This window comes from Salvelinus alpinus, chromosome 1 (assembly GCF_045679555.1).
Source record: "Salvelinus alpinus chromosome 1, SLU_Salpinus.1, whole genome shotgun sequence".
Taxonomy (NCBI): Eukaryota; Metazoa; Chordata; class Actinopteri; order Salmoniformes; family Salmonidae; genus Salvelinus; species Salvelinus alpinus.
In genome coordinates this window covers 102,830,370-102,845,053 of record NC_092086.1, presented here as the reverse complement: position 1 = coordinate 102,845,053, position 14,684 = coordinate 102,830,370, and the positions used below count along the sequence as shown (strand labels likewise).

The 14,684-nt window shown below is 43.6% G+C and overlaps 1 protein-coding gene across 2 annotated transcripts in view; it reads left to right on the top strand.

The window, feature by feature from the left end:
- Positions 1–4,291: 4,291 nt before the first annotated feature.
- The window catches only part of LOC139537166 (phosphatidylinositol 4-kinase alpha-like), a 34,180-nt gene continuing 23,787 nt past the window's right edge, over positions 4,292–14,684 (top strand). For both annotated transcript variants that reach the window (XM_071338173.1, XM_071338162.1), the window contains exons 1-16: positions 4,292–4,517; positions 10,165–10,281; positions 10,479–10,572; positions 10,671–10,832; positions 11,032–11,294; positions 11,700–11,766; positions 11,889–12,037; positions 12,138–12,203; positions 12,293–12,389; positions 12,543–12,734; positions 12,891–12,991; positions 13,198–13,457; positions 13,594–13,689; positions 13,914–14,097; positions 14,258–14,358; positions 14,465–14,633. In XM_071338173.1, the coding sequence (XP_071194274.1) occupies positions 4,419–4,517; positions 10,165–10,281; positions 10,479–10,572; positions 10,671–10,832; positions 11,032–11,294; positions 11,700–11,766; positions 11,889–12,037; positions 12,138–12,203; positions 12,293–12,389; positions 12,543–12,734; positions 12,891–12,991; positions 13,198–13,457; positions 13,594–13,689; positions 13,914–14,097; positions 14,258–14,358; positions 14,465–14,633 (2,217 nt within the window). In that variant the 5' untranslated portion in view covers positions 4,292–4,418. The remainder of the gene's footprint in view (positions 4,518–10,164; positions 10,282–10,478; positions 10,573–10,670; positions 10,833–11,031; positions 11,295–11,699; positions 11,767–11,888; positions 12,038–12,137; positions 12,204–12,292; positions 12,390–12,542; positions 12,735–12,890; positions 12,992–13,197; positions 13,458–13,593; positions 13,690–13,913; positions 14,098–14,257; positions 14,359–14,464; positions 14,634–14,684) is intronic.

The following is a 14,684-nucleotide window of genomic DNA, read 5'->3' as shown; positions in this document are numbered from 1 at the left end:
GTCACCATTGCCATTGATTCTAAGCAATGGCCGTAGCTTTTGATACGGTAGACCATTCCATTCTTGTGGACCGGCTAAGGAGTATTGGTGTCTCTGAGGGGTCTTTGGCCTGGTTTGCTAACTACCTCTCTCAAAGAGTGCAGTGTATAAAGTCAAAAAATCTGCTGTCTCAGTCACTGCCTGTCACCAAGGGAGTACCCCAAGGCTCAATCCTAGGCCCCACGCTCTTCTCAATTTACATCAACAACATAGCTCAGGCAGTAGGAAATTGCTCATCCATTTATATGCAGATGATACAGTCTTATACTCAGCTGGCCCCTCCCCGGATTTTGTGTTAAATGCTCTACAACAAAGCTTTCTTAGTGTCCAACAAGCTTTCTCTACCCTTAACCTTGTTCTGAACACCTCCAAAATAAAGGTCATGTGGTTTTGTAAGAAGAATGCCTCTCTCCCCACAGGTGTGATTACTACCTCTGAGGCTGTAGAGCTTGAGGTAGTCACCTCATACAAGTACTTGGGGTTATGGCTAGACGGTACACTGTCCTTTCCTCAGCACTGTCCTTCCCTCAGCTGCAGAGTTCTGTCATGCTATCCAGTTCTGTGCCCAAACAGTTCGAGCGTCTAGTTTTAAAAATCCACCACCAAAATCCATAAATATGTCTCTCACTGTTGCCGCTTGTTATAGACCCCCCTCAGCCCCCAGCTGTGCCCTAGACACCATATGTCAATTAAATGCCACCCATTTATCTTCAGAGTTTGTACTATTAGGTGACCTAAACTGGGTTATGCTTAACACCCCGGCCGTCCTACAATCTAAGCTAGATGCCCTCAATCTCACACAAATTATCATGGAACCTACCAGGTACAACCCTAAATCTGTAAACACGGGCACCCTCATAGATATCACCCTGACCAACCTGCCCTCTAAATACACCTCTGCTGTTTTCAACCAGGATCTCAGCGATCACTGCCTCATCGCCTATGTCAGTATGGGGCGGCGGGTAACCTAGTGGTTAGAGCGTTGGACTAGTAACCGACTAGTAACTGACTTGCCAAGTTAAATAAAGGTAAAATAAAAAATAAAATGGGTCCGTGGTCAAACGACCACCCCTCATCACTGTCAAACGCTCCCTAAAACACTTCAGCGTGCAGGCCTTTCTAATTGACCTGGCCCAGGTATCCTGGAAGGATATTGACCTCATTCTGTCAGTAGAGGATGCCTGGTTATTCTTTAAAAGTGCTATCTTTGCTATCTTAAATAAGCATGCCCCATTCAAAAAATGTAGAACTAATAACAGATATAGCCCTTGGTTCACTCCAGACCTGACTGCCCTTGACCAGCACAAAAACATCCTGTTGCGTACTGCATTAGCATCGAATAGCTCCTGCGATATGCAACTTTTCAGGGAAGTTAGGAACCAATATACACAGGCAGTTAGGAAAGAAAAGGCTAGCTTTTTTAAACAGAAATTTGCATCCTGTAGCACAAACTCCAAAAAGTTCTGGGACACTGTAAAGTTCATGGAGAATAAGAGCACCTCCTCCCAGCTGCCCACTGCACTGAGGCTAGGAAACACTGTCACCACCGATAATTGAATTTCAATAAGCATTTTTCTACGGCTGGCCATGCTTTCCACCTGGCTACCCCTACCTCGGTCAACAGCTCTGCACACCCCACAGCAACTTGCCCAAGCCTCCCCAGCTTCTCCTTCACCCATATCCAGATAGCTGATGTTCTGAAAGAGCTGCAAAATCTGGACCCCTACAAATCAGCTGGGCTAGACAATCTGCACCTTCTCTTTCGAAAATTATCCAACGCAATTGTTGCAACCCCTATTACTATCCTGTTCAACCTCTCTTTTGTATCGTCTGAGATCCCTAAAGATTGGAAAGCTGCCGCGGTCATCCCCCTCTTCAAAGGGGGTGACACTAGACCCAAACTGTTACAGAGCTATATCTATTCTACCCTGCCTTTCTAAAGTCTTTGAAAGCCAAGTTAACAAACAGATCACCAACCATTTAGAATCCCACCGTACCTTCTCCGCTATGCAATCTGGTTTCCGAGCTGGTCATGGGTGCACCTCAGCCACGCTCAAGGTCCTAAATGATATCATAGCCGCCATCGATAAAAGACAATACTGTGCCGCCGTCTTCATCGACTTGGCCAAGGCTTTCGACTCTGTCAATCACAGCATTCTTATCAGCAGACTCAACAGCCTTAGTTTCTTAAATGACTGCCTCGCCTGGTTCACCAACTACACCAACTACTATTTTAACATAAAAATGCATTAATTTTAGAACGTATTATTTATTATACAACGGGTGGGTCTAATCCTGCACGCTGATTGGTTAAAACCACACTCCAGCCGGTGTCTATTCCACAAATTAGGAGAACAATTCCGGATCAATCAATATATTTTCTGAATGATTACAATTTACATTTGGTGTCCTGAAGTTTGTTATGATTTTTTTAATTATTATATATTTTACCCCCTTTTTCATGGTATCCAATTGGTTGTAGTTTGTAGGGGTCCAGTTACTTGTCTCATCGCTGCAACTGCCGTACGGACTCGGGAGAGGCGAAGGTCGAGAGCCGTGCGTCCTCCGAAACACAACCCAACCAAGCCGCACTGCTTCTTGACACAACGCACATCCAACCCGAAAGCCAGCCGCACAAATGTGTCGGAGGAAACACCGTACACCTAGCAACCTGGTCAGCGTGCACTGCGCCCGGCCCGCCACAGGAGTCGCTAGTGCGCGATGAGACAAGGATATCCCTGCCAGCCAAACCCTCCCTAACGATGCTGGGCCAATTGTGCGCCGCCCCATTGGCCTCCCGGTCACGGACGGCTGCGAACCCAGAATCTCTGGTGGTACAGCTAGCACTGCGAAGCAGTGCCTTAGACCACTGCGCCACCCGTGAGGCCTGTTATGATTTATTTTAACACAAAAATGCATTCATTTTAGAATGTATTATTTATTATTGATTATACAACGGGTGGGTCTAATCCTGGACGCTGATTGGTTAAAACCGCATTCCAGCCGGTGTCTATTCCACAAATTACCACCGCAATCCACTGTCTCATCAGCCCAGCCAGGCAATTTATAAACTTGATCTCCACTATAAAAAGCATTTAGACATGATCTCACATTTCTTTTAGACTAACATTTAGTTTTCAACAGCGGAGATTTGTATAAACCTTGCTGTCTGTCTCTCCAACATTGTTTCAATATTCAAATTCGATCTCCAGATGTCACATAGCAATGAACATGTCGGGAGTCGGGATGAGACAGACAGGCAGGCAGCTTTTCTCAGCCAGTCAAAATCATAAATCAGCATAATTTGTATTTCTATATGAAGAAATATCAATAGAAAACAGGTCAAACAAAACGAAGTGCAGATAGTTTACAGTCTTTCCAGCTTCCGTTTGAAGTGATGGTGTTAGCTGTGTTGTTGGCTCGATCCTCTGAACAAGTGTCCTGATGAGAGAGCACATTTTCTATGCCAGGTGAATTCGCACATCATTAACTCATTGTTATGGATGTTTTCAAATAAATGTCACGAGAAAACAGCTTGAGTAAATGCAAATGCAGCTACTTTGTTGTTATTCTAGCTGCACTGTTTGACGTGAATGTAAGTTAGTTGTAGTTGGCTAGCTAGCAAGGGATAAGAACGTTGCCAGCCAGTACGGAATGAACGACTGGGTCGCGTTCATACAGAACAAAAAGACAACGACTGGGTCGCAACTCTGGCAACTGAACCTATAGAACGAAGGACCAACCGGCTAGGTTAACAACCCTAGATTTGTGTCAGGACTATATCTTGTGGAAGGAAGATATAGTATGAATAAATTCATAAAAATTACGTTTTTAATGAAAATATGTAAATCATTATTTTAATATGTTGATAACCCATTGTATGAATGTGATAATGCCCGAGAAGCCGGTGTTTGGAGAATATATTGGCACGGTTTACCGGCCAATAACAACACCCGTGCCAATATATCCTCCAAACACCGGCTTCTCGGGCATTATCACTTAAATATTTGAAATATTAATATATAATTGAAATATCAAGTCATTGCGGTTCTAGTAGTTATGGAATTCCAGCGCTTCTAGTGTTAAAATACTCCTTTCGAAACCCCCACTTCTTATGTGGTTCGTTTCGAAAGCCCCCACTTTTCCTAAGAGATGCTCTGCACTGAGAGATTACATATCAGTAGGTGGCAGCATAGAGACCCTCCGGGACCCTATTGGAAATAGGCGGGGTTTAGCCATAATTATGAACTTGTGGCTGTGGTAACTAGTGACGGCCGTCTGCTAGGCAGTAGGCACTAACGTTGGGTGCTAGCTTGTCCTCTTCGCAGCGGTAAAAGCTGTATAATGTTCTTACTACCAGTTTGTCTTGATTCATAAACATGTCTGCAAAAGGAGCAGGGACGAGGGGTTTCTATTTCAACACTGTATTGTCCCTGGCGCGCTCTTTGGCTGCACACCGCCCAGCACCGATAGATAAGGTGAGTGATGTTATTAGCGTTGCCGTAAAGTGAGCGTATGCTAGCTAGCTAAGTTGTCTATACGGTTCCGTAAACATACATTTTTTACAGTATCGCCACAGAATAATATACATTATTTACAAAAAACGTTTCGCTATGGCTAACGTTATATGGCAGTGATATGCGATGCTATCGAAATTAGCTACTAGCTAATTATTCGTTTTCCAAGAGCTGCACACGGCTTTTGGACAGCAATGTTAGCCACTGTAGACATTCATTCACAAGTAGAGGCCCTTAGTTAATTGTCTTGTAATTTCACACCGGAACACGACACAACAACTAGGCAGTTTTACATACTGACAACCTAGTTTAATAACTGTAACAAATCACTTACTAACTACGCGTTTAGCTATCTGTCCTGTCGATTATGATATATGGTGGATTGTCATTCCATCAGAATGAGGAAGTTGGCATATCCATTAGTTAGCTAGTTCTCAAACCTCAACCAAGGTAACGCCCCCGTTTATTTCTGGTCATTGATTGGTCACTATTTACTTGAATGTTTTGTATTCTGTATTTCAACCATAAGGTCTATGATTTCAACAGACAGTTTGCTAATTTGCCTTATATCACATTACATCATGTTGATTCAGGTGTTTGCAGGAAAGCCATCAATGATGTTGCTCTGAATGGTCTCTCTGTTTTAAATTGTGTACAAACGCATATACTGTATATACAGTACCAGTCAAAAGTTTGGACACCTACTCATCAAGGGTTTTTCTTTATTTTTACTATTTTCTACATTGTAGAATAATAGTGAATACATCAAAACTATTAAATAACACATGGAATCATGTAGTAACCAATTTGTTAAACAAATCAAAATAAATGTGAGATTCTTCAAAGTCGCCACCCTTTGCTTGATGACAGCTTTGCACCCTCTTGGCATTCTCTCAACCAGCTTCACCTGGAATGCTTTTCCAACAGTCTTGAAGGAGTTCCCACATATGCTGAGCACTTGTTGGCTGCTTTTCCTTCACTCTGCGGTCCAAACCATCTCAATTGAGTTGAGGTCGGGAGGCTGTGGAGGCCAGGTCATCTGATGCACCACTCCATCACTCTGCTTCTTGGTCAAATAGCCCTTACACTGCCTGGAGGTGTTTTGGGTCATTGTCCTGTTGAAAAACAAATGATAGTCCCACTAAGCGCAAACCAGATGGGATTAGGGCTGGGTGATAGAAATTGACGGTATTTGATGTTTTTTTAATAATAAAAGTTCTAAATTTTCTTTGAGTAGTGCGTGACCCTAGGGTGGCAACAAATAATTCTAAGTGATTTCAATGGATCTTTCTCCATTCTTATTGCTTTATACTGTTCAACTTCAACTCCAAAAAAGTCGTAATTTTCATCAATTTCTGCATTTGTGATAATTTTTACACTGCCACATAGGAATGCACAATATGGGCAAGTAATCTGGGCCTTATTTTTAACTTAATGTTGCAATTTGACTTGCGATTTAGAGCAAAACACTTGGGTTAACTGTTGGAATCATGGGAAGAATGTCTATTCTAATTATATAGTTGGAATATAATAGTGGGCACTTTTAATACAGTGTTTGACATGACAACGAATGAAAATGCCAGGGAGGAGTTATTGTGACATGGTAGGTACTAATGTGTTGATAGTTGTTTCCTAAAGGACCCTATAATCTTTGGCTACATTGAATGTTTTCTCTAAGCTACTAAATGTAGCTAACATATTCTTGCTTTGCGTTTAACTCTTTCATTTAGAAAACACTGTTGCACAAACATGCCGATTTAGGTCTACACAATCACTGGTATTATCACGCTGTATAGATCATTATGCTTGCTCTTAGTACATTTTATTAGCTAGCTAGCGATTAGCATTTAGGAACAACTTGCTAAGAAAAGACAAACTAGCTGTTTGCAGATGTAAGAAACACAAACTAATAGTGTAATTATAGAATTCTAGTAGACTTATATTAAGAAGCAAGTGACAACTGCATTGTTGTCATCAACAGTGTTGCATATGCTGCATTGACCATGCAGACTGAACACAAGTGTCCCGTAGTTGAGGAACATCAAATGCGCTCCTTGAGTGACAGGCGGCGTGGCTATGACTGTGTGGAAAGCGGCATAGAGAAAGTGTAGAGATATGACTCAAGTTGTGAAGTAAACTATACAAATAGGCGTTATACACGGCATATCACATTTAACAAACCAAACATTCAAATATTGGTATACAAGTTAAAGTAAAAACTCAAATGGCCCATACATCAATACTGGTATATCGCAATAAAGCAGTATACTGCCCAGCCCTAGATGGGATGGCGTATCGCTGCAGAATGCTGCGGTAGCCATGCTGGTTGTGTGCCTTGAATTCTAAATAAATCACTGACAGTGTCCCTAGCAAAGCACCATCACACCTCCTCCTCCATGCTTCAAGATGGGAACCACACGTGGAGATCAGCCGTTCACCTACTCTGCGTCTCACAAAGACACAGCTGTTGGAACCGAAAATGTCAAATTTGGACTCATCAGACCAAAGGACACATTTCCACCAGTCTAATGTCATGTTTATTGACCCAAGCAAGTCTCTTTTTCTTATTGGTGTCCTTTAGTAGTAGTTTCTTTGCAGCATTTCGACCATGAAGGCCAGATTCAGATTTAGTTGATGTTGAGATGTGTCTGTTACTTGAACTCTGTGAAGGATTTATTTGGGCTGCAATTTCTGAGGCTAGTAACTCTAATGAACGTATCCTCTGCAGCAGAAGTAACTGGGTCTTCCTTTCCTGTGGCGGTCCTCATGAGAGCCAGTTCCATCATAGCGCCTGGTGGTTTTTGCGACTGCACTTGAAGAAACAAATTTCCTGAAATTTTCAGGATTGACTGACCATGTCTTAAAGTAAAGATGGACTGTTGTTTCTCTTTGCTTATTTGAGCTGTTCTTGCCATAATATGGACTTAGTCCTATTTGGTAAAAGGACATCTTCTGCATACCATCCCTAGCTTGTCACAAGACAACTGATTGGCTCAAACACATTAAGAAGGAAAGATATTCCAGAAATGTACTTTTAAGAAGGCACACCTGTTAATTGCAATGCATCCCAGGTGACTACCTCATGAACCTGGTTGAGAGTAGGCCAAGAGTGTGCAAATCTGTCATCAAGGAAAAGTGTGGCTACTTTGAAGAATCTCTCATATAACATATCATTTGATTTAACACTTTTTTTGGTTTCAACATGATTCCATATGTGTTGTCATAGTTTTTATGTCTTCACTATTATTCTACAATGTAGAAAATAGTACAAATAAAGAAACTCTTGAATGAGTAGGTGTGTCCAAACCTTTGACTGCTACTGTGTATGCATGTATGTTTGCACCGTTTTACACGAACATTCAGAATGGTATGATAAAACCATAGAGATCCTATTAAATTACCTTGCTATTGCAACCATGGCAAGTGCACTAGTCTTACTACTGTGCCATAAAGGTCCAGAATTCGTGGTAGAAAACTTTGTACACTTATATACACAGAGGTTAGAATGATATATTATACAGTTGAAGTCGGAAGTTTACCTACACTTAGGTTGTGGTCATTAAAACTCGTTTTTCAACCACTCCACAAATTTCTTGTTAACAAACTATACTTTTGGCAAGTCGGTTAGGACATCTGCTTTGTGCATGACACAATTTTTACAACAATTGTTTACAGACAGATTATTTAACTTACAGTGAATTATATCACAATTCCAGTGGGTCAGAAGTTTACATACAATAAGTTGACTGTGTCTTTAAACAGCTTGGAAAATTCCAGAAAATGATGTCATGGCTTTAGAAGGTTCTGATAGGCTAATTGACATAATTTGAGCCAATTGGAGGTGTACCTGTGGATGTATTTCAAGGCCTACCTTCAAATTAGTGCCTCTTTGTTTGACATCATGGGAAAATCAAAAGAAATTAGCCAAGACCTCAGAAAAAAATATTGTAGACCTCGACAAGTCTGGTTCATCCTTGGGAGCAATTTCCAAATGCCTGAAGGTACCACGTTCATCTGTACAAACGATAGTACGCAAGTATAAACACCATGGGACCACGCAGCCGTCATAATGCTCAGGAAGGAGACGTGTTCGGTCTCCTAGAGATTAACGTACTTTGGTGCGAAAAGGACAAATCAATCCCAGAACAACAGCAAAGGACCTTGTGAAGATGCTGGAGTAAACAGGTACAAAAGTATCTATATCCATAGTAAAACCAGTCCTATATTGACATAACCTGAAAGGCCGCTCAGCAAGAAAGAAGCCACTGCTCCAAAACCACCATTAAAATAGCCAGGCTACGGTTTGCAACTGCACATAGTGACAGATCGTACTTTTTGGAGAAATGTCCTCTGGTCTGATGAAACAAAAATAGAACTGTTTGGCCATAATGACCATCGTTATGTTTGGAGGAAAAAGGGGGATGCTTGCAAGCCGAAGAACACCATCCCAACCGTGAAGCATGGGGTGGCAGCATCATGTTGTGGGGGTGCTTTGCTGCAGGAGGGATGGTGCACTTCACAAAATAGATGGAATCATGAGGATGGAAAATGATGTAGATATATTTCAAGAGATCAGTCAGGAAGTTAAAGCTTGGTTGAAAATGGGTCTTCCAAATGGACAATGACCCCAAGCATACTTCCAAAGTTGTGGAAAAATGGCTTAAGGACAACAAAGTCAAGGTACTGGAGTGGCCATCCCAAAGCCCTGACCTCAATCCTATAGAAAATTTGTGGGCAGAACTGAAAAAGCATGTGCGAGCAAGGAGGCCTATAAACCTGACTCAGTTACACCAGCTCTGTCAGGAGGAATGGGCCAAAATTCACCCAACTTATTGTGGGAAGCTTGTGGAAGGCTACCCTAAACGTTTGACCCAAGTTAAACAATTTAAAGGCAATGCTACCAAATACTAATTGAGTGTATGTAAACTTCTGACCCATTGGGAATGTGACGAAAGAAATTAAAGCTGAAATAAATAATTCTCAACTATTATTCTGACATTTCACATTCTTAAAATAAAGCGGTGATCCTAACTGACCTAAACCAGGGAATTTTTACTAGGATTAAATGCCAGGAATTGTGAAACTTGAGTTTAAATGTATTTGGCTAAGGTGTATGTAAACTTCCGACTTCAACTGTGTGTGTGACTGAGTGGGATTGTATCACTGGATTTGTATCTCTCTGCTGTGGTGGTGAGTTGACATTAGGCTGTAATCCTCCTCACTGAGCTTAAAGGCTGATCCTCGTTAGCTAAGCTAATTAATGCTAAGAGCTAGTTGTTTGGCTCCTCGCGTGGAGTGCAGTCAAGCTGTCAATGCCATGTTTACTATGCGGTATAGGATTCTCTGTGTTGTTTTTCCTGAAGGCCATGGAATCCAGGGGTACTTTACTATCTTTATCTGTAAAGCTGGAGCAGAGGCAAGCGGTTAGCCTCTCGTGAATGTCAGTTGGCCTTGGTAGAAGTCACCCTAACTGCTAATACAGGGCAAGGTATTTGTGAAGGTTAGGACTGATGGTTTGATTAGTCAGCCAGGTATTTGTGAAGGTTAGGACTGATGGTTTGATTAGTCACCCACAAGCCACTTGTTTGCTGTTTATTCTCTGTTTCAGGTCCAAAAGCTCCAATGCATGTGTCCAGTGGACTTCCGAGGGGTGTTCCAGCTGGACGAGAGGAGGAGGGATGCGGTCCTAGCTCTGGGTATCTTCCTGGTCAAGTCTGACCTACAGGTACATTGAACTGGAGCAGCGAGGCCTTCTCTCTGACACTGTTAAGGGTTGCATTTATATCCTGCTTTTTACGGGATGGATGTTCCCTGACCTCCTGAGGACCAATAATTGTCTCCTATCCATGGCACCTTCTGTGCTCCCCTTAGCTGTTTAATGGCCTTTGCTCGAGTGGTTTGTGAATTATGTTTTTATTGTAGCACAAAGACTCTATCGTCCCCTACCTGCTGGGGCTGCTGAAGGGACTTCCCAGAGTCCAGTGGATCGAAGAAAGCTCTGGAAACAAAGGGCGCGGTAAGGAGAGAGATGCCAGCATTTTGTCTCACACCAGTCAATAAGATGTCTAATTCCACCTTTCTGACTGGTTGACGATCTTTCTTCTTGTCCTACAGATATCCTTCCGGTGGCAGAGAACTTCTGCTTCTGTCTGGTCACTCTTCTCTCAGACGTGGCCCAGCGAGATGACACCCTGCGAGGACAGATCCTGGAGTCCGTCATGGACATAATGCAGGTCCTGCTGGACATCTGCTTGAACTCAGAGGAACATGATAAAGGTACCAGCAAGCTCTCTGTTCCACCATGTCATGTTCACCAGTGTTTAATGAATATGCTAGTTACTGGTTAGTTATCTAGTTGTTGTCTCTTGTCCTCACAAACTTTGTGATACAAGTATGTGGAGACAGAATGACAATGAAAAAGGCAGCCTTTCACCTGTCTTTCTTTCTTTGTTTCCCCGTCTCCCTCCCTCCCAAGAATACCTGTGCAGGTACACTGTGCCCTGCTTGTTGGGTGTGGCCCGGGCCTTTGGTCGCTATAGCAACACGGAGGAGCCCCTGTTGTCCAAGCTTTTTCCGCGGGCGGAAGCCCCGCCAGTGTCCACTGGCAATGATGTCGACCCATCACGACGGCGCTCCTTCAACGACTTCCGCTCCATCATGCCGGCCTCGCTGCTCACAGTCTGTCAGGGAGACACCATCAGACGCAAAGGAAGCTCCGTGTCCAGCATATCACAACAGGCACTATTACTATACTAGACCAGTGGTTCCCAACTCCGGTCCTCCAGTACACCCAACAGCACACATTTTAGTTGTAGCCCTGGACAGACGTTCCTGATTCAACTAATTGAGGACCTGATGATTAGTTGACAAGTTGATTTAGGTGTGCTTGTCCAGGCCTACAACAAAAATGGTTGTTGGGAAGCACTGTTGGGAAGCACTGTACTCTACTACTATTACCACTACACCATAGTACTACCATTAATTCTTATCAGGTATCAGGGAGACAACATAAGATGCAAGGGCTCCACCTTTCCTATTTCTATATCACTACAGAGAATAGAACCGTACTACCAGAGCCGGCCACTAGAGAGCAAAGGAAGCTCTTATTTGAAATGTCTGAAAATGATCTGTTCCTCTCTGTAGGCCAGTCCAGAGAGAGCAGGACTCACCCCCAGCTTCCCAGCTGACCCCTCAGCACAGTACTTTGAAGGTAAGAATATATTAGACAGGTAATATATTTCTGAAGTATTTCAGTTTATTACTAAGTAGCCTGTGTGTCTTTTTTTGACTGGTACCTTTTCTCACTCTCCCCCTCCCTCTTTCTCTCTCCAGGCTCCTATCTCCCTGATGGTAGTGCTGTGGACCCAGACTATTACTTCTCCACCATCAGTTCTAGTTTCTCTGTGTCTCCTCTGTTTACGGGTAGTGCCCAGGGAGAGTTTGACGTCCCTCTGGACGTTCTGCGCCAGCTGCTCAACATGGTCAGTACATATAATCAAAATGCATAGAACTATAGAATTAGAATGAGTAGAACATCGTTTATCAGAATTCCTTTCTGAGTGTTCTGTTTGTCTTTTGCAGGTTGAGCAGTTTGTCTCTGAATCCTTTCTGAAAACACTGGATAACACCCTGCAGGAACTTCTGGAGGTAGGTTAATTTTCCCTGTATTTTAATTAAAGTTCTGTCCTGTGTACTCCTCAATGTTACATCATGTTTGTTGTGTTCTCTCCCTCTAGTTGAACCCAGGTATGCACCTGCACTACAGGACCTTCAGTGATCCTCTGTATGTGACCATCTTCAAGATGCTCAGAGACACGCTGTACAACCTGAAAGGTAACAAATACACTGGTCTCTCACTTTAACCTTTACTATCTCTAATATACAGAAACCCTCTGCTATGACCTGATTATTCTGAAGCAGTTTATTACATGTGTTTATTACTGTGCTACTAACATGTTCTTGATGTTGGTGTGATGGTGTTTCCAGACCTGCAGACAGGCTATGTGAAAGAGGTTCATGACTTTGTGCTGAAGCAGTTCAGTAGTAGCCAGTCAGAGCTGCAGAGGATCCTACATGATGTAGATCACCTCCACAGTGAGCTGAGTCCTCTGAAGCTACGCTGCCAGGCTAACGCTGCCTGTGTCGACCTCATGGTCTGGGCTGTCACTGAGGAGCAGGGTACGAGTGTGTTGTGTACTATCCATCCGTGCGCATGTATTGAAAAATATCAGGTCGTGAATTTGGAATGCATTTGCCATGTGTTGAAAAACGTTGGGTCATTCATTTGAATTGAACACCAAACCAACTGTTGTTCATGTGTTTTGATTTGATCAGGAGCTGAGAACCTGTGTACCAAGCTGTCAGAGAAACTGCAGTCCAAGACGTCCAGTAAAGTAATCATCGCTCACATTCCCCTGCTCGTCTGCTGTCTACAGGTCGGTTCTGTAATGTCTTCACCATACTGTGTTGATAAGATGCCATAATACCAGTATTATCCTACCTAATCACATTCCCCTGCTCGTCTGCTGTATACAGGTCGGGCCTGTAATGTCTTCATCTGTCTTCACAATACTGTGTTGATAAGACGCCATAATACCAGTATTATCCTACCTAATCACATTTTTCCTATGTGTGTGTGTAGGGTCTGGGTCGTCTGTGTGAGCGGTTCCCGGTGGTGGCCCACTCTGTCACCACGTCTCTCAGAGACTTCCTGGTGGTCCCCTCTCCTGTCCTTGTCAAGCTGTACAAGTACCACAGCCAGAACACCACAGGGACTGGAGAGATCAAGATCCATGTGACCAATGAGCACTCCCAGTCTACGTTCAGTGCTCACGCTAATAAGAAGAGCCAGCCCTCCATGTACGAACAGCTCCGAGACATCTCCATTGACAACATCTGCAGGTGAGGAAAGATAAAATATTGTATGTGAAAAGGAGAGAAATATGAGCAGTGTTTGCTCCGTGGTAACCAATTATGCGATCTCTTTTCTCCTCCCTCCCCCCTCTCTCTGCCCCTCCCCCCTCTCTCTGCTGCTCAGGTGTCTGAAGGCAGGTCTGACTATGGACAGTGTTATAGTGGAGGCTTTCCTGGCCAGCCTGTCCAACCGTCTCTACATCTCTCAGGAGAATGACAAGTAAGTATTATTTCATACCTGAGCCCTCCAATATTACCAGTTAGTCTACTTTACTTATTGACAGGCTGGATTACCTCTGAGAAATAACTGTCAATGTTAGCTAGTGAAACCTCAGGTGATCTCGCTAGTTAGACTCTCCTGCAGTGATTGACAGATGCTCTGACCAGGTCCGTGGCAATGACTGACAGCCCCTCTGACCAACGCACTGTTTCTCTCTCCCACAGGGAGGCCCATCTGATCCCAGACCACACCATCAGAGCGCTGGGTCACATCGCGGTGGCTCTGAGGGACACGCCCCGCGTCATGGAGCCCATCCTGCAGATCCTACAGCAGAAGTTCTGCCAGCCGCCGTCACAGCTAGACGTACTCATTATAGATCAGCTGGGATGCATGGTCATCACTGGGAACGTGAGTCACACACACACACTTGATTCTGTATACACTTCATTATTTTACCTCTCCCCTCAGCAATATGTCCCTCAGTAAACTCTCCTCTCTCTCTCTTCTGTCAGCAAACTCATCAACCTCTGGTCTCTCAGTAAACTCATCTGTTTCTCTCTCCTCACAGCAATATATCTACCAGGAGGTGTGGAACCTGTTCCAGCAGATCAGTGTGAAGGCCTCCTCCATGGTCTACTCCACCAAGGACTACAAGGACCATGGATACAGGTATGCTTAGCCGCTACACCTTTACCCATATCCCCAATTCCCTACCCATAGCCAGCTCAACGACCCACTCTACTAAAAACTACTGTGTTAATCTTGTGTGTTCCAGACACTGTTCCCTGGCTGTGATCAATGCATTAGCTAACATAGCTGCCAACCTGGCAACAGAGCAGATGGTTGATGAGTTGCTTGTCAACCTACTGGAGCTGTTTGTGCAGCTGGGACTGGAGGGAAAGAGGGCCAGCGAGAGGGCCTCGGACAAGGGCCCTGCACTGAAGGTAAACTTTGTTTACAGTAGCCATGACTTCTGATAGACCTATAGAGTTCAG